Source organism: Sugiyamaella lignohabitans, chromosome B (genome assembly GCF_001640025.1).
Source record: "Sugiyamaella lignohabitans strain CBS 10342 chromosome B, complete sequence".
Classification (NCBI taxonomy): domain Eukaryota; kingdom Fungi; phylum Ascomycota; class Dipodascomycetes; order Dipodascales; family Trichomonascaceae; genus Sugiyamaella; species Sugiyamaella lignohabitans.
The window spans coordinates 4,350,403-4,368,709 of NC_031674.1; the positions used below are offsets into that span (position 1 = coordinate 4,350,403).

Below are 18,307 nucleotides of genomic sequence, written 5' to 3' on the forward strand. Positions count from 1 at the left end.
AAAAAATAAATTCATGTCTGAGCGCCAGAAGGTTGCTTATAATAGCAGTTTCACAGGGTGGTATTTGAGAACTGTAAAGAAGCATTCCTTCGTAATGTTTGGACTTCCATTTATGACCATGCTTTTGGGAGCCACATATATGTTATCATTCTTCACGCAACTCAGGTACGACAAACATGACGAACATGTAACGGCAGTTTCAGAAGAAGAGTCTCTAAAACTAGCACGGGGTAGACGTAAAATTAATATGAAGGATGAGTATTATGTAAGTTGCTCTGAATTTGTTTTTGGGTAGTATTTTCTAACGGGATTAGCGTCTGCAGCAATTAGATATCGATAACTGGGAGCAAACGAGAGCGGCACGTCTGCCTGGAGAAGAAGAACCAAAATGGTCCCCGAAATAACTATGATCCATAATTGTAGTCTAGAATGTACATATATTTATTTATTTTTCCCCGTTTTTGTTAGCTTTTTTGAAGTTCCTCTGGCCATGAACTTAAGCCATTGAGACCAAGTTATCATAAATGCTAATTGTCATTAAAAATAAAATTATTAATATAGTTCCTATTATTGGTAGCACTAGTATGGTATCACTTTGATTCTACAACGGTATTATTATCTTCAGCCAAAACCCCATACTGTCCTATGAGTTTCAACTTTTTGCTAACCCACAATTGTAACAATTTTCCTCTCTGCTTCTCTTGTAATCTTGATCGGGGAAATTCGCCCTTTGACATAAAGGCTACAATATTCACAACAAACTGATGCTCCTCGAGAATTGTGTTTACGATTACTGGGACCAGTGACGCCAGGGTCCCCCCTCCCCTTATCGGTAAACTCACTTCCACAATAATAATGCTATATCCCCCGGCCTGAAAAATGGCAGTACCCCCCGGAACAATGGATTTATGACACCTTTCAACCGACTGTTCTATATCAATTGGAAAGTGATTGAGGCCCAGAACTTCAAAAGTTTCTCCGATACTACCAAGAACAAACAAAGTTTGCATCTCAATTGTCTGCCCTGAACCAGCTGGCCCAATACTTTTGGAGACCGTGTGAAGAAATCCTAAATCTCCGGTGCGAATATAGTCGATATCACTATTGCCATCCACGATTTTTCCATGCATGCGATCATTCATAAATTGGTCTTTAGATCTGAATATCCCTGTCACGTTGCCCTCCGAAAAGACCCATATCTCTCCAAATTCGCCTACTCTACACAATCTGTTGGTTTCCGGATTCACAATTGCTACTTGAGTACTTACAGGAACCATTCCTGAATCATGTAAGTGAAGCGCATTGGGATAATTTTCAGGATTTACAACAGACACATATCCTTGTCTAAGAGCCATAGGATCCAGCCAGAGATCAATAGGCTCGATCGACATATACGACCTAGTTGTGATCAAAGGATTCAAAATATGCGAGTAACCCAAGTTAATAGAAGTGGCCTCCAAACCAGTACTGGCAAAGACAAATCTAACATTTTTGACAATATCTGTTCGCAGCCGACCATCCATTGCCACCATGAGGTTTTTGGTTTCAGTCAAACTAAATCCTTTTGGTTTCATAATATTACAGGCATGATCGAGCATTTGGGGGGTAGAATATGAGTCTTTGACTTTATATCTCGAAAGCGTTAAGAAGAATGTCGAAGGATTATTTGCGTAGTCGATTGGCGAGAGTAGTAAAGTCGATGCTCCCAAATAAACGCCCATCAAGCAAGTATGAAGAAAGCCGAGTCCACTAATACTTCTAACGCATCCTAAAATTGGTTTCGTACTCGACATTTGGCATGTTTCTTTCTGAATTTTGCACATTCCCATAATCGTTTGATGTGACAATTGGACTGCATTATATCGGTGGTCTGCTGTGAAGTATATCCATACTACTGCTGGGAAATCATTCGAAAATGCTTTTACCGGCATTTCAAAGTCTTTGGTAGCCATACTAGGTGATATCTTCACTTTACTAGTATTATGACATGCCGGCACAGCAATACGACTTGAAGTGGCTAGTTGTTTCAGTTGCTGGCTAATATGTTTGTTTTTGAAAATACTGTCAGTTTCTCCATGAACCAGAATTGCTCTTGCTGAATAGTCCTTGATAATTTTCGTTAGAACAGGAAGATCCTCGTGTAGGCGATTTGAATCTATAGGAGCAATTGGAATAGCTGTGATACCTAGCAATAAACAAGCGTAGACAGCTACGACAAAGTCTTCTGAGTGGGTATACATTAGAATCAAGCAATCTCCTGCTACCATTCGATGGGTCTTTTTCAAGAAATTGGCTACTGACGCAATTTTTTGGTCAAACTTTTTATATGTCAGAGCCTTACCTTCTTTAGCTCTATTGTCGATTGTGCTATATGCAAGCTCATCTGTCTGATGTGATGCTCTCCATCTTAGGATATGAATAATTGACTTGAAATCTGACAAGGGCGTCGCAGTTCGATCATCAATGACAACATCTCTAAAATCAACACCCGAGTACTGCTTGTCAAAACCAACCAATGATTCCGATCGAATGCGCGAGATGGCTGGCGACCAAATACCACCTACAATATCTTGTCCTGCAGGAAGGTTACGAATGGCACGGTGTGCACCAAACTTCACAAATGCTGCTGGTAGTGCTCCAAGGTCAAATCGGCGTTTACAGAGCATATTACCAATCTCAGAACGCCCGCTCCTCGTGATCCTTGGTAGACTGTTGGCAGGAGCAACGATTACACAGTAGACGTTGAACTTATGGAACCTGAAAAGCAGTTCTATTACCTTGTCACACAAATCGTTCAAAGCAACTAAGTCTTTGTTATACACATCTGATCCAACAACCCCTGCACTACTGCTTGCACCTGCTAAGGTGGAAGAAGATGCAAATGCTGAACTTGGCCCTGGTAATACCCCTAATCTTGCCAGGCTACTCTCCAATACAACTACTGGCAAGTGGTCTCCATTAATAAAGATATCAAAAGCAGAACAGTCAAATATACGACTCTGCATATTTCTCGTAATTGAATCCACCAGATGGGATGTATAATGATAGCGATATCCATCCAAAAACAGTTTTGGTTCATTGACATCATCAGTTTGGAGCTGAAGTTGTCTCTCTTCATCTTCCTCAGTACACCTCTGTCGGAGTCTATCCTCGTACAAGCCTAGGACATAAACTTTGCCATTATAAACAAAACCCAATAAACCTGTTCTTAAAAACTCCATATCAATCATTCCCTCTTCATTGTAGCAGGTAGCATGGAAGATTTTATCTGTATCTAGAGTCAATCCCCAAAAGCCGCCGCTTAAAGAAGGGCTATCAATCCATATCTCACCCACAACCATCTCGGGAGCTAAGATTGACGTCTCTGGGTTGACAATTGCTAAAGTAGCATCAGGGAGTGGATAGCCAAATGCTCCCACTCGAATGAGTTTTGGTGGTGGATCCTGCCCCGTGCTACTCCGGTACGAAGAAGAGACAATCTTTATAACATTAGAAGAGAGCGATTCGTTGTCAAGGTATACTTCAGACAGATCAAAGGGGCCCGAGTTAATATCATCATCAACCATAGAATTAATTCCAGCATTACCACCACCGAGATTGCATCCCATTTTATCTTGACCCTCTAACCAATCTCTCATTGAGATCACCATGCCACCATGTTCACTGAGTGTTAGCATCGGCGTAACCACTTCTCTCGCTCGACTGTTGCCTAGTGGTTTTAACCACCTATCAGCTAGCAAGTCGTAGAACTCTGGATCGACAGTTAACGCATCAATAAGGCACCAGCTCACTGAAGAAAAATCTACAGGTAGCTTTTTGGAGAAATTTCTTGTTGCATGTGGAAAATTTTGATAATTAACTGCAACACTCTTTAAAGACGGGTAGTCCGAAAGCAAAATGTTTGCTCTATATCGAGTAATTGCATTGGCATAGAGTCCTTCTACAGAAAGTGCAGACTGTGGGACCCACACAGTTGAATTCCCCGAGTACACAGTAAGTAGTACGCCGATGATGAGACCAATTGATTGTCGAAGGTCAACATTACACAAAACGGTTCTGCCTCCCACTCTTGTTGCACCCTTTTTGCCATGATAATTATCACGGCTTTGTAACATGGCTGTCAGACATGTCATTTGATGTAGGATAGTACGATGGGACATTACCACGCCTCTTAGCTCTCCTAATGGTGACCTTGAAAATTCGATATACGCCAAATCCGGTACTTGTAATGGGGGCAGCTCTGCCTTCTTACTAGGAGGATGGTATAGACCAAACTCATTCGTTTTCCACCACTCGACATTCTTGGGCCAATGAAACTTATGAAGTGCGATTGTCTTCTGTAATAGTTTATGAGAAGCTTCGGTCGTGAGCGCTAAATGAGACTGTGTACTGGTAAGGATGTATTCTATATCTCTGTATCTGGATGACGCTGCAACTGGAACAGCAACAACACCAGCTACAAAGCAACCTAATAAAGCCACAACAAACTCAATGAGTTCATTCTCTTGGTAAAACAGCGTTACTCGATCACCTCTGTATAGACCAGACTTATCACGGATCATCTGTGCCACCTTCTCGGACCTGGAAGCCAATTTGTCCCATGAAATAGTTGACACTTCCTTTCCTTTAGCATCCAGTACTGTAAATGCACTGAATCTAGAAATGGATTTACCCCGATGCCTTAGAATTGATGGAAGATTGTCAAATTTGGACATCAGAATTGATTTATTATGCGGATCACTTCGTGAACCGCCATTTTCAGGGATTTCTCGGGGTTCAAGCGGTTTTTGCAATTTCACACCCCTAAGTTCCGCAGTAATTAAGCCGAGCTGTTGCGCCGGCGTGGCAGTACTTCTGTAGGTTGTTGTGGCAGGCCGCTCTCCTTCGTCTCCTATAACTTCAGGGGTCGCTTCTATACTATTCTCCATATCTTCTTCATACATCGATCCTCCTCTTTGAGACCATTCATCACCTAATGAGCTTGTCACGGTTAATGGCTGCTCATATTCAGACTTGAATTGATGTTAGTCTAAGTGCTTACTAAAGTGTACATTGGGATTACGATACCTTAGACCCACATGTCAGAGCATGGTCAAAAGATACATCCCAGATTGCAAGATAATCTCTACACTGACTAGGACGAGATACAAAGCTTCGGAATGAACACAAAAGCAAACTCATACTGTATATTCTAAGCGTAGCACACTTCTTCGAATACACTTACCGCATAACCCTGTTGGCCGACAGGGGAATACTGGATCCCCATAGTCGAAGTTGATGCCGAGGCAGGACTCTCACTACCAGATTCCATTAAGGAATTCAATAATAGAGCCCTCTTCTTAATATAGCCCTTTTCAGTAATATCGCCATCCTAGTAAACGTTAGACCAATAGCACTTTCTTAACATCTTGAACTAGTCTACAGTCCGCCCGAAGACACACAACCCACCTCTAATTCAGATTTTAGGAGCAACAGCTTATCCTTTATTTCATCAGGCAAATGCTCTGGAATCGAGTAATCTGTCTCCATTTTGGTAGGTTGACACACAGATACATATATATGGACGGTTTCTCTACCCGAACCAAATTAGGAATCACTACAGCCGTTATCGTATAATATGCGTTGATAACAACTCTGTCCACAGCCAGTTGTGGTCTATGCCTGTCTTCCGGTAAGCGAAACAGACTGAAACAACGTCGGCCTCCTAAGTTGATATTAAGCTTCACCACGAACTCTATGATGAATGCCTACACAGCTTCCAAGCTGGGTTATTCCTCTTCTAATAAACACGTATTAGACTACCAATTTGAACTGAAGAATTGGGTCTAAGTGTTACGCCATATGTCGTAAAGCTGGCGGTGTGCAATTGGTCCCCCCTGTATATTTGTTTACTGAGTGTTTATATAAGAGAACAACCCCCTAGTTAAGCTGCCTCCAGCCTCGGGACCCTTGCGGCTGTATGCATAGGCACCTCGATAAGGGAATGTGTGCAGAGTTCAAACCCGACCTGATCGCAAAGGGATGAAATAGATATTGCCATAGAACTGATGGTAGACGAAGCTGAAAACGTCGAATAGCCTAATGTAGACTGGAGATATGTCGTAACAATATGGTAGCGACGATTACAACAAGGGTCTATATAACTACATGACATCTATGGAGCCTTTGATTTCGGTGTCGCGTGCTATCTTTATAGTGCCTCTTACATAACCGTTGCCAATAGGCGTATCATAACGCTCATCTCCGTGATATTGTTACTGAGTTTAAGTTCTGTCAGAATTTCTGCAGCACTGCCACCTTTGTAAAACAGAGATTACCCATGGCCATCTGTTCCCGTTCAAAAATCCACACAATATGCGATAACAACAACCATTTTCTTGCGAAAATAGGGTTCCGGAGAATTTAGATAGTTAATTTCTTTCTAAAGTTTTAGAGCAATTTCAAAGAACCATGTCAAAAGGTGACCTTACGTCTCATAGAAACCATGTCTACCCCTGAATTTTGTATCACGTGAATACCCTGCATTTTGCATAACCGCAGTTGATGATGTTGATGTCCATGTTGAAAACGGTTCACACTAGAGAATAGATGTCATGGCCGACCAAAGGCACGCTTCGGATATTTTAAGAGAAGACATTGATGAAGAAAGAGATTTAAGAGATTCAGTGCAGCCAAGTGAGCAGGATGAGGAATTTGAATTTGCTTCTTCGAGCCAGGGATACTCCGACAAGGAGGATGATCTTATAGCCGAAGAAGAGGATGAAATCGCTCTAGATGACGATGGAGACTTCGGAGAAGTCATTTATCACAATGAACTAAGAGAAATGGATGCTCTGGGATTAACTGATATAAGTCGTTTAGCGTCTTGGAAGTTATCGTCTTATAAGCCTGGCTTTGGAATTGAAGCGTTACAAGACGAAGACCCGAATCTCTTTTGGCAAAGCGACGGGCCACAGCCACATTTCATTGACCTCCACTTTTCTAAACGGGTGTCTGTAGAGCGATTGAGTATTTACGTCGATTATAACTTGGATGAGTCGTACACCCCAGAGAAAATAGCTGTATCTGCTGGGACAGGATATCATGATCTTCAAGAAGTATCTGCTGCAACCATAGATAAGCATGTTGGCTGGTATCATATAAACTTGAACGATGGGCCAGGGCATGTGCCAACAAAATTATTTCTTCTACGGCTTGCAATTTTGACAAATCACCAGAGCGGAAAAGATACACATATCCGAGCTTTGAAGGCCTTTTCGATTTTAAACAGACGCACTTTGTTGGATGACGGTGATATACCATTTACTTCTATTTCCATGTTGGCACAATCAACATTCCGATAGATTTTATTTATTTATATTATTTGATACATTAGCAATGTAGCCTGATACTTTGTAAAACATATTTAATATTAGTCTTATGAAGAATGACAGGTGCTATTATATGGTCTCAACAGCTATACACTTTCATCTTCTTCTTCGACATCTGACAAGCTCGGTGATTCTTCTGAGTTATAAACATGTGTATACTCCACGTCCTCTTCATAGTATCCTATCTGCATTTCCGCTTCAGAGTACCGAGTTCCAAATGCATTGATATACACCTGAGCCCCAAAAAATATCGTAAAAAGCACACCCAAACTCAACAATACATATCCTAAAGGTTGTTGTGTACGCTTACACGGGCGCTCTGGATATTGATCCTTTGGACATGAAACATGCGTTAAACTGATAATGGCTAGGATATAAAGCACAACTGACAAACATGAGAAAATTATTAGATTCTTAGGTCCTCTCTTCAAGAACTTGCCACTGCGAGGCTGCCAATCTGTGCCATTGCTTCTACCAGACATTACTCTAAACCTGTTTACTATCAAGAGGTTCTAAGTTATTAATCCGATGGTGAGGACATAAAACTATGAGGAAGTGGAATGCAAAACCAGGAAATATAAAAAAAAACCGTGAGGAGATGTTCAACGCTTTTTGCCCCCAATGTGCTTGGAGATAAGGAGGCGGGCGGTACTGCATGTCGATCCGTACCGAAGCGAATGAACTTCCTTGCATAGCTGGCTAGAACATTTTAAAGAGACTATATGTCTAATATTAAATGAAATATTATAGTACAATTTAGAAGTGATGATTATAAATAAATTATATTGCTAAAATGCATGTCTATCGTTTAGCGTAGGTCCTCCTAGCTCTCATTGGTGCAAGCTTACGTCCAGTGATTGGAGAGTGTGACACCATTGTATTCGAGGGTAAACCAGAGGCAAACATTGAGCCACCTCCAGAACTGCCATTAACAGCTGCCGATGACGCACCGAAAGCAAATGCACCCCCAGAACTACTGGCACTATTAGCACCAGCACCAGAACTGGCCCCAAAAGCAAAGCCATTTGTAGACGGTGCAGGTGTGGATCCGAAATTAAAACTTGGATTGGCACTAAAGTTCAAGCCACCTTGGGGAGCCGCTGTCGACGGTGCTGGCTGTTGTGGAGCCGGGGACCCAAAGTTTGTAGATATAGTATTTCCAAACTGGAAAGGTGTGCTGGAGGTTGAAATAGTAGGAACAGCTGTACCATTGGCAGGAGCTGCAAATCCCGTATTGGCGCCAAAACTAAAACTTGGTGTGGGAACAGTTGTGTTGGAACTGTTAGCTCCAAAGCTGAATGGTTTATCAGCTGTACCAGTTATACTGCTTCCTGAACTAGGTGCGGATGTTGCTGTCTGGCCGAAGCTGAAGGGGGTCGTCACGGGTTTAGATACCTCAGTAGCTGAGGTTCCGAATGTAAATGGTGATCCCGAGGACTTGGCTGTCGAAGTATCCGCGGATTCAGCTGGTTTGCCGAAGGCAAAAGGTAACCCATTAGTTTGGCTGTTGGTGAACCCTGTAGAAGAACTACTTTTACTAGAACCAGTTGAGTCAGCAGGCTTACCAAATGCGAAAACTGATGAGCCAGAGCTAGGGACTACTGCGGGCGAGGTATCAGCCTTTGCATCCTTACCAAATACAAATGGTGTAGAAGCAGTGCTCGATGGCACAGAACCAAAGAGCGATGTAGAAGCCGCCGTTGTTGTGGGTGCCGTTGAAGCTGCTGAAGCAGAAGACGCACTGCCATCTAATGGAGAACCCGAGGTGAGTGTATTAATAGACTTCAGATCTGGCTTGGATATGATCGGTAGGTTGGCGGCTACAGTCTCAGTCGAAGAATTAATAGAAGCAGGCTTTTGTCCAAATAAAGGACTAGGCGATTCCGTAGGCTTCGTAGCAGATATACCAAAACCGTTAAAAGTCTGAGGTACATTCTTAGTTTTATCTTCAGCAGAAGAAATATCGCTGGATCCGCCGGATGTGACTGCAGTTTTAGATGTGCCAAATGTAAAAGGTGCAGGTGTTGACTCTTTTGAATTTAGTGCAGAATTAGCTGCAGAAGTCGTGGTAGATGCAGACGCTGTTTGGGGAGCCTTTATTGTGAATGAAAACGGACTTGTTGATGTCGAGTTTGGTTCACCAGCAGCCGTTCCAAGAGCAGATTTGATTTCAGACGGTTTGCTCTCGGTGGTAGTAGCGGGCGCTGTCAATGTGCTAATTGGCGTGCTATCACTAGCTCCACTAACGGCATGTGAGCCTGTAGAAAAGACAGATTTAGAGTCTTCCTTGACAGATGACTCGGCTTTTGATGAAAATGTAAACAAACTCGGAGCTTTCACTTGCTGTGTAGTTGCTAATTCTTGCCCCTCATCTTCGGCCTTTCGCTTGGTCGAGCCAAATAAACTACTGGGTGTTGCACTTTGAGACGGTGATCCAGAGTCCTTCTCATGAGAAGTTGTACTGCTGAAACTAAACAATGAAGGTTTATCTGTCTTTAAAGCAGTCTCATTTACGGCTGGTTTATCAGAGCTAGATACCATCGATTTATTGCCAATTAAAGGCGTTGATTGCATATCTGTATTATTCTCTTTAGGCACAGTACTCGTCTTGGCTAGTCCAAAAGAAAACGGCGTAGACACACGCTCGACTACAGGCTCAGCCACCGTCGATTTCTGTTCCCCAAAAGAGAAAGAAGGGGTTGATTCCACAGGTTCACGGCCAACATCCTCGAGCTTGCCCGTGTTTAGAGAAAACAAACCGGTTTTTCCTTTACTACTACCATTGCTACTGGACTTTTCCACTTGTCCAGTAATGCCTTGCTCGCCTTTACCAGATCCATTTACTGTCGTTGCCCCTGACGACTGAACAGAGTCCCTAGTTTTAAAAGAAAACAAAGGCTGTTTCGGCAATGATCCTTCAGTGTTCTGCTTACCTGCCTTCGACTCTTCAGCCACGAATCCATTGACTTTATGAGGGTCCCGTTCATTACCTTCTACCCCGGGAATTAGTTTAGAACTCTCACCCAATCCCTCAGTCTCGCTATCCTTCTTCGTCTCATGTAACTTCACTTCGAGTTCTTGGCGGCGAGCAACAACTTCTGGGTCTTCATCAATGCGTCTCTTCAATAATACTCCTTTGCTTTCCTTCTTAGCAAATGATGGGATATTGGTCCTCTTGATGGTATCGCCACTATCTTTATTAGGTGGGTCTTCATCGTCACTAATTTCAAAGTCAGCGCTAAAATAACCATGGCGTCTAATTCTTTCACTTGGGATATCTTTTAAGTCAATTACCGGCTTTGCTTTGAACTCGAATTGAGGGATTTCCAGCCCGTTTTCAATATCATCATCGTCACTTTCTACTTCTTCCTCTTGCGTGCTGTTTATAGCGGTTTCGACTTTCTCACGTTTAATATCCTTTGAATCATCAATACTGGTATCGGAGAGCTTTCGCTTGTGAGTTGGAGCCCCATTTTCCTCTATACTTGACTCTTCCTGCTCGTATTCTTTGTTGATATTACCAGTGTCATCTAGCATGCCGTTCTGCTCGGAAACGCTCCGACTACGTTCAGATTGTGTGCCTTCAGCTAAATCGAGCACAATTGGTTCGCTGTTGTCCATAGGAGCAGTGAAGTTATTGGTTCTCTTTGAAAGAGCCTGCCTATATGCTTCAACAATTGAAACTGGATTTGATCTATTCCATTGGACGGGATCCACTATGATAGGTGCGTAGTTTCTTGACCTGTTGACGGATTTAGAAGATACCATAGTCGCGGTACTATTGGATCTACCAAGATCAAAAGCGGCAGGAGGCTCTATACCTTTCCAATTTAAAGGGCGCGTTCTATGATGTTAGTTTGCTGTCTCACAAAATCAGATAACAGAAAAACACTTACGGAGATTCTCCAAGATAATGCGGGGTAGGTATTTTGGGAGCCAATAATGGCTTCTGCTTTTGGTTGGGAGCTGTCTCGTGAGCCTGATGCTTGCGAAATCCCCAAAAATCGCCGAGAACTTTACTAATGGAGTTGCTGATGGATGCTAATGAAATAGACCGTTTGTTTCCAGAGCTATCAACAACGGTTTCAGTTGCACGATCTTCTCTTTCGCCATGTCGTGCTTTATGCTGTTTCTGACGGTTATATGGATGACTTGAAGTGGCTGTAGAGCGGACACCTCCCAGAGCCCCGCTTCGCAACGCTCCAGCACGGTGATAAGTCTCAGGCCTGAGCCTATTTGAATTACTGCCTCTTAGATTGCTATCCATAATAGCTAACTTTAATACAATTGCGCTTGAAAAAATAGTGAATTTCTCAGTTCTTCGTTGGTGGCTTTGCGAATGATGTATTCGAAAAGATTTGAATTCTGGATACTCTGCTAAGTATTTTCGAGTTTTTGTCAGAACACCGTCAAAGCCTTTGAACAGACCAGATAGATCTTATAAAACTTTCCAGAGTACCCCCCAAATCAATCTGCTAGTCTAGGTCTTTTGACCCTACGATGAATTTTGATCCCCTTGGCAAGTGAAATCGATAAATAAATATTTAGTACACAAACATTTGCTCGTTAAGAATCTTGGGCGAAGCGCCGCATATAGGTCATGTGACAATAACATAATAACAGGTTTTTCGCTTCCTCTTGAGCAACTTTCTTGTTGAAATCTTTAGTACCATAGAAAGATACTCCCTGAAGTCAATATCGTAGTGGGAATAATTCTGTATTAATTGGATTAAGGGACCACACAGAGGAAACCCACTAGTTGACTCTTAGATACCACTAAACTTACAATTATCACGTGATGGGATCAAATTCCTGCGGAGTGTCATTCATCGCTAATCCTTGTTATTTAACAGACGACAGGGGATATTTCAGCGTGAACCCCGGCTTGTGAATATGCACGACAATCCCTGTAAGCAGTGAAGACCATCCTACTTTGGCGACTGGGATCCGCCCAGTTCTAGATGCCATCGCTCTTGTTTCTTTAATATTATAACAACATCTATAGCTCGCCCAGAGAGCTCTAATATATACCTCGTACAAGTGTTGAGTATAGTCAAGGTTTGTATCCGTCCCTTCGCTATTATTTAAAGTTTAACTTGAAATATACAACGGCAACTAGTTTACTAGACTGAGGCGCCAGCAACTGGCTTTCATCCAGTGTATCGAGACACCTCAGTAAGACACTGTTCTACTGAATGCACATTAACCGCTCCGTTTATTAGTTAAAATCTACACTGCTCGACAACAGGGATCGAAATTAATTGGATGATGCATGCAAGTATAATTTCTAGCCCTGTTACTGATGTCTGTGCCTCAATGGTTTTGCTGCGACCATGGACGCGAAACTCTCAGTTGTCAAGGGTGGAGAAATGTACATTCTCCTAATACCCTTGAATGAAATATATTTAACTTCACAAAGTTAATTAAATAGAATGGAATCTGATACCCGCTAACAGGAGCAAAGCCTACGGCGCGACAAATGTCACGTACCCAGCTAAAACTAATTTAAAACCCATTCCAATATTAACACATGTATTAGTCTCCGTTAGTGTACTCGCGCTCCATACCCTGGCCAACCACAACCCTGTCACAACCACCACGTCAAGCCTACAGGATGATACTTGATCTTCGCTATTAGCGCGATTAAAAGCAAGGGAGGCATCCGTTGTTATATAAAACGTTATATCGCTTTCACGCATCACTACAGATATACCCCTGTTACGTGGTTAACTTGACGCCCGACTCGCGTAGAAAAAAGCAAAAAAATAAAAAAGCTTTGGACACTGCTCGGTTTAAAAATCTCTCTTCTACCCTTTACCTTATCGAGGAAATAGGTGAACTCACGTACATCTGGCAATCTGCTGCAAAGAACACGTACGGTCAAAAGCCAAACTGCGAAAATTTCAAACACTCCTTTACCGATATCACTTTGTTCAGAACAATAATTCCTGCGTTTCTTCGGTAACTAGAAGGATATTGGTCACTGTTTGTTCAAAGGTTTCGTATTTCTGTTTGAATTTTTTGGATTGATTTCTTTGTCTTGCTTATTGTCTGACTGGAGATCTGTATTCCATATCGTGATCATATCTTTTGCGTGTATTGGTTGCTTATATTCATCTTTTATACTGGCGAGTAGCTAGACAGAAGTGAGAGGAGCGTGTAAGGATAATTTCGCATTGAAGGAATTAGTTGGTTATAATCTGATTGCCCATTGATATACACGTAACAAAGCCGATCAAGGACGAAGATCGGACTGTATTTTGGCGGTCAAAAGGTAATTGTCGGACTTTTGCTTATTCATAAGTCTTTCTTTTGAATTGGAAATTCAGTTCTTTTCTTGATACCAGAATGGTGCGAAGTGGCATGCGCATTATGCGCTTTTTAGTGGTGGCCACTCTGCTTATTGTCGTCGTGTACAGGCTATCCACTGAAAGGGTAAATATCACTGATTATGTGACAAAATCGACTTCCTCTACCCAAGTAAAGGGGACTTCAGGCGCTTTGGCTTCTGCCGCTGCCAAAAAACTGGATGCTAATAAAGACCAGGTCGTCATGAAGTCTGAAAATGACAAAGCCCTTTCTGCGCCCTATGAGAAGGCATCGGCCACTTTTGTGTCATTAGCTCGTAATTCTGATCTCTGGGACCTTATCGATTCGATCCGCATGGTTGAAGACAGATTCAATCACCGATACCATTACGACTGGGTCTTCTTGAACGATGATGAATTCACCGAGGAGTTTAAGGACACTATCTCGAGATATGTTTCTGGAAAGGCCACGTTTGGTCTAATTCCCAAGGAACACTGGGGCTTTCCTGAGTGGATTGATAAGGAGAAAGCTGCTCTTGTTCGTGAACAGATGCGTAACGACAAGGTTATTTATGGTGACTCTATTCCATACAGACACATGTGCAGATATGAATCAGGATTTTTCTGGAGACACCCTGCTCTTGATCCTTACAAGTTCTACTGGAGAGTTGAACCCCATATCAAATTGTTCTGTGACATTGATTATGACGTTTTTAAGTTCATGGAGGAGAAGAAGCTCAAGTACGGCTTCACTATCTCTCTATATGAATATGAGACCACCATTAAGACTCTGTGGAAAACTACAAAGGAGTTTATTGATGCTAATCCTCAATATGTTTCGCCTAACTCGCTCATGGACTTCATTTCTGATGACAAGGGTGAGACTTATAACAGATGTCATTTCTGGTCCAATTTTGAAGTAGCTAGTCTTGACTTCTGGCGTGGTGAAGCATACCAGAAGTACTTTGAGCACCTTGACAAGGCTGGTGGTTTCTTTTATGAACGATGGGGTGATGCTCCTGTCCACTCCCTCGCTGCCTCACTCTTCCTTGACAAAGATGAGGTTCATTACTTCCAAGACATTGGCTATTGGCACAATCCTTTCAGCAATTGTCCTACTGAAAAGGAAGAACGTCTTAGACTAAAATGTACTTGTAATCCTGCGCGGGACCATGATAACAACTTTACCTGGAAGGATTATAGTTGCACGCCTAAGTTTTTCAACGCCAAGGGTCTCCAGCGTCCTAAGGGCTGGGAAGATCAAACTTAGTTATATATAGCGTATGTTAATTATAAATTGTTTATTGACTGGTTAGATTATTTTGTGAGCTATATTTTTGCAAATGGAAGCGTACTATTTGTTATCTCTTCGGACACTAACCAGCGGTATGTGCATTTGGAATAGTGCGGCTTATGCTTGATACGCCAACATCTTGAACACATGAAACCAACATAGTAATGGACAAACATACGTTACTTACAACTCCAAACACACTTATAACAGTATGGCCATCAGATATATACTTTTACTATCGCGGCAAGGCAAGGTCCGTCTTGCCAAATGGTTTGAAACACTTGGCACCAAAGACAAGGCCAAGATTGTTAAGGAAGTTACGACATTAGTACTGGGCAGAAGAACCAAGATGTGCAACTTTCTTGAATACAGAGGTAAGTTTTGTTGGCATTATTCATAGGGGTTATTGGTCCGCGGTTCAGGTATTGAAACAATATCTGTGATCCAGCTGGAGATCTGGGTCTAACCAATCTAGACTCAAAAATTGTGTACCGTCGATATGCCTCTCTCTTTTTCGTTGCCGGAATTGATCAGGAAGACAATGAATTACTCGCATTAGAAATCATTCACCGATATGTAGAACAAATGGACAAGTACTATGGAAATGTCTGTGAATTGGATATCATATTCAACTTTCAGAAAGCATATTATATTTTAGATGAGATTCTAATTGCGGGAGAACTACAAGAGTCTTCGAAGCGAGATGTCCTCCGGCGGATAGCCCAACAGGACGCGCTCGAAGCGGCAGAAAACGAAGAAGAAGGCATTTCACGGCTATTATCATGAGCATAGCATCCCTTATTTATAGACTGAAGAATAAATAAATGAGATAGCTTGAGGAGCTTCTTGGATGAACTGTAATAAAAATTCCCTCTCGAACTTAGTTTGTTCGTCTATTGCCTTAAATTCTACACACAAGTATTTCTATCAAATAATATGCATCTAAACAGATCTCTTTCCTTCAAAAATTTCTTGCGTTCCCACGTGAATATCTTTAAATGACTTGAATACAGAATATGGGATGTGCTCTCTTTCACAGTAGGTGATGAGATCTCTACCCTCCTTGGCAAAAAGTAAATCCGTCTCTTTAGCTGCAGACAGATCAGAGACGCCGTCACCACAGTACAACAGAACAGGACGTTTTGCCTTCTCCAAATCAGCGTAGGGCCTAATAGCGCGCGACTTGTCATGACCAAAGCTTGATTCGTCTCTGTAAACGATGTGCCATGAACCATCATCATTGATTTTAACATCATTGGAAACGATTTCTATTTCGCTGGCAGCTTGCTCTCCGACGAGTTTCGTCAATAAAGCGAAGATAATTGGTTTCATTCCACTTGAAACAATCACTACGGGAACGTTATTTGCACGTGCCCATTGATAAAAATCAACAAACCCAGGATCAAGCTGAACATGTTTTAAAAGGAAATCAATACACTCGGGGAAAGGAGTGTGGATAGACTCGAGCATTTCGTGAAATCCATCTCTAAAGGAAGTCTTACCTTCCAAAATATCTTGATTAATCTCTCTTCTACGCTGGACACCAAACCCCAATTCATCGGTAAGATAATCGTTGGAATCCTGTAAAGTAACAGTTCCATCCCAGTCAGTGAAGACGATAACCTTGGGGCTGGTTCTGAGAGCTGGTAACTCTGAAGTAGCCATTTTGTTATCTATCACAATGACTAAATTTCAAATGAAGAATCGTAGGTCTGACTGTTCGCTTCTTATTGTCAAGCTTATGCAGATAGTTATAGTCATTTCAGATTTGATTGCGATGTTAGGGTTTATGCCATCACTTCGGAACTCAGGGGTAATTGATACAAGTTATGACGGAAAAATTGCTAGACAATTAATTGGCTTATATGATCCCATTATCCCATTATACGAAGAAAAGTCTGCTCTAATGATTGGAGATCATACTGGAACGAACTTCCGGGGGCATGAGGTACATGGTGACATCTGATGCCACGGGCCTCAATGGCCCGAACATTTACTGAGATACCATTCGGTTCCGTCAAGTGAATAAAGTCAGTGACGAAGTTTGTCCATTGAACTGAGTCAACAAAGTCTGAGTTTGGGTGGTTCTTTCGAGGTTGAATGTTTCTCAGATTCAAATGACTATTGTAATGAGAGTTGTCCATTTGGGTTGAGCCGCTGCATGTAGAAATGACATCAACTTGACCCTTTGCGTGATAATGACCTTGAGGGAGCGGAGTTACAATGCCGGTTGCAGATGTAGTTGATACAGCTGCTGTCGAAGGAGGCCCTGATAAACTGTACAAACATGATGTCACAACGGCTTCAATGTATTGTTCGGCATCCATATATGCGAGACTCCGCGGCGAGGTATTACTTTCGTATGTGGTCTCGCGATCAGGTAAACCATTTAAAATCATGATTTTATGCTTACACTTTTGAAGCTTTTCTGCAAATCCCTCTAAAATAACAACTGGCACAATGGATGTGTATAAACTGCCAATCGAGTAGACTATAGCGTCAGCATTGTTCACAGAGTCCAGAACTCTAGGACTAGCACGAGGATGTATTTCTTGTCCATATGGGTTGATATAAAAAATTCTTTTTATCGCAGATGCTAGTGGTTGTTCTATGGCTGATTTTGAAAACATAATCTGTGACGTTGATAATGCAGGGTGAGAAAACGGCAGATTGGCGTCTTCGAATGAAGTTGGCGTTACTGGAGTTGCAGTACCATTAGTATCTTGTCTGTGGGACACTGTGGGCAGTGATAAAACAGACGGGTGTGAAATTTGACTCTGGCCTGTAATTAAATCACCGTTCTTCAATTCGGCAGAAATATGATAGCTGAAATTAGTATTCAGAACTGGCAACACGCTCACGAGTTTAGAAACATCAGTCATTTTGCACAAGAGCTCCACGGCTGAATCTAAAGACCCACAAAATAAACGTGCCCCGCTAAGAAACAGATTTCCTACACTAGCTCTCTCGAACCTGAACTCCCTCCCTGGTCGACTTTTCTTTAACAGTTCAACATGCATATGGACGAAAAATGGACGGATCATTTCTTTGTAATGGGATTCAACCCCGTCCCACAGAATGTGGGTGCCGTCAACAATTTGATTCCATTCACTTTTCGCTTCATCGTAAACATCAGGTAATCTATATGAGAATAAGTTTCTCAACGCGCGATTGTGAGGCTGCTCATCTGGAATGAGTCTTGTTATCCGAGACCGAACGTCTCCGATAGCTGGCCCTCCAATTACTCTAATAATCTCCGAAGTAGAGCCACCGTTGTCTGAAATAGGCATCACATATGTTACATGATCGAATACTGAAGAGAAGAGATTGACTAG

General features: G+C 42.1%; 5 protein-coding genes across 5 annotated transcripts; 2 read left to right on the plus strand and 3 right to left on the minus strand.

The window, feature by feature from the left end:
- Positions 1-590: 590 nt before the first annotated feature.
- AWJ20_3489 (uncharacterized protein) lies at positions 591-4,943 on the minus strand (the record flags this gene model as incomplete). The annotated part of the gene is made up of 1 exon (XM_018880509.1): positions 591-4,943. The coding sequence occupies one exon, from the start codon at positions 4,941-4,943 to the stop codon at positions 591-593; it is 4,353 nt and encodes a 1,450-aa protein (XP_018738322.1).
- Positions 4,944-6,593: 1,650 nt separating this feature from the next.
- Positions 6,594-9,297, plus strand: DOC1 (anaphase promoting complex subunit DOC1; the record flags this gene model as incomplete). The annotated part of the gene is made up of 2 exons (XM_018880511.1): positions 6,594-7,279; positions 8,214-9,297. 2 exons carry the CDS (start codon positions 6,594-6,596, stop codon positions 9,295-9,297), a joined length of 1,770 nt encoding a protein of 589 aa, XP_018738323.1.
- Positions 9,298-13,733: 4,436 nt separating this feature from the next.
- KTR1 (alpha-1,2-mannosyltransferase KTR1) lies at positions 13,734-14,948 on the plus strand (the record flags this gene model as incomplete). Its single annotated transcript, XM_018880512.1, has 1 exon — positions 13,734-14,948. One exon carries the CDS (start codon positions 13,734-13,736, stop codon positions 14,946-14,948), a length of 1,215 nt encoding a protein of 404 aa, XP_018738324.1.
- A 966-nt stretch (positions 14,949-15,914) lies between these two features.
- Positions 15,915-16,637, minus strand: AWJ20_3492 (uncharacterized protein; the record flags this gene model as incomplete). Its single annotated transcript, XM_018880513.1, has 1 exon — positions 15,915-16,637. The coding sequence occupies one exon, from the start codon at positions 16,635-16,637 to the stop codon at positions 15,915-15,917; it is 723 nt and encodes a 240-aa protein (XP_018738325.1).
- A 209-nt stretch (positions 16,638-16,846) lies between these two features.
- Positions 16,847-18,262, minus strand: AWJ20_3493 (uncharacterized protein; the record flags this gene model as incomplete). The annotated part of the gene is made up of 1 exon (XM_018880514.1): positions 16,847-18,262. The coding sequence occupies one exon, from the start codon at positions 18,260-18,262 to the stop codon at positions 16,847-16,849; it is 1,416 nt and encodes a 471-aa protein (XP_018738326.1).
- Positions 18,263-18,307: the final 45 nt, after the last annotated feature.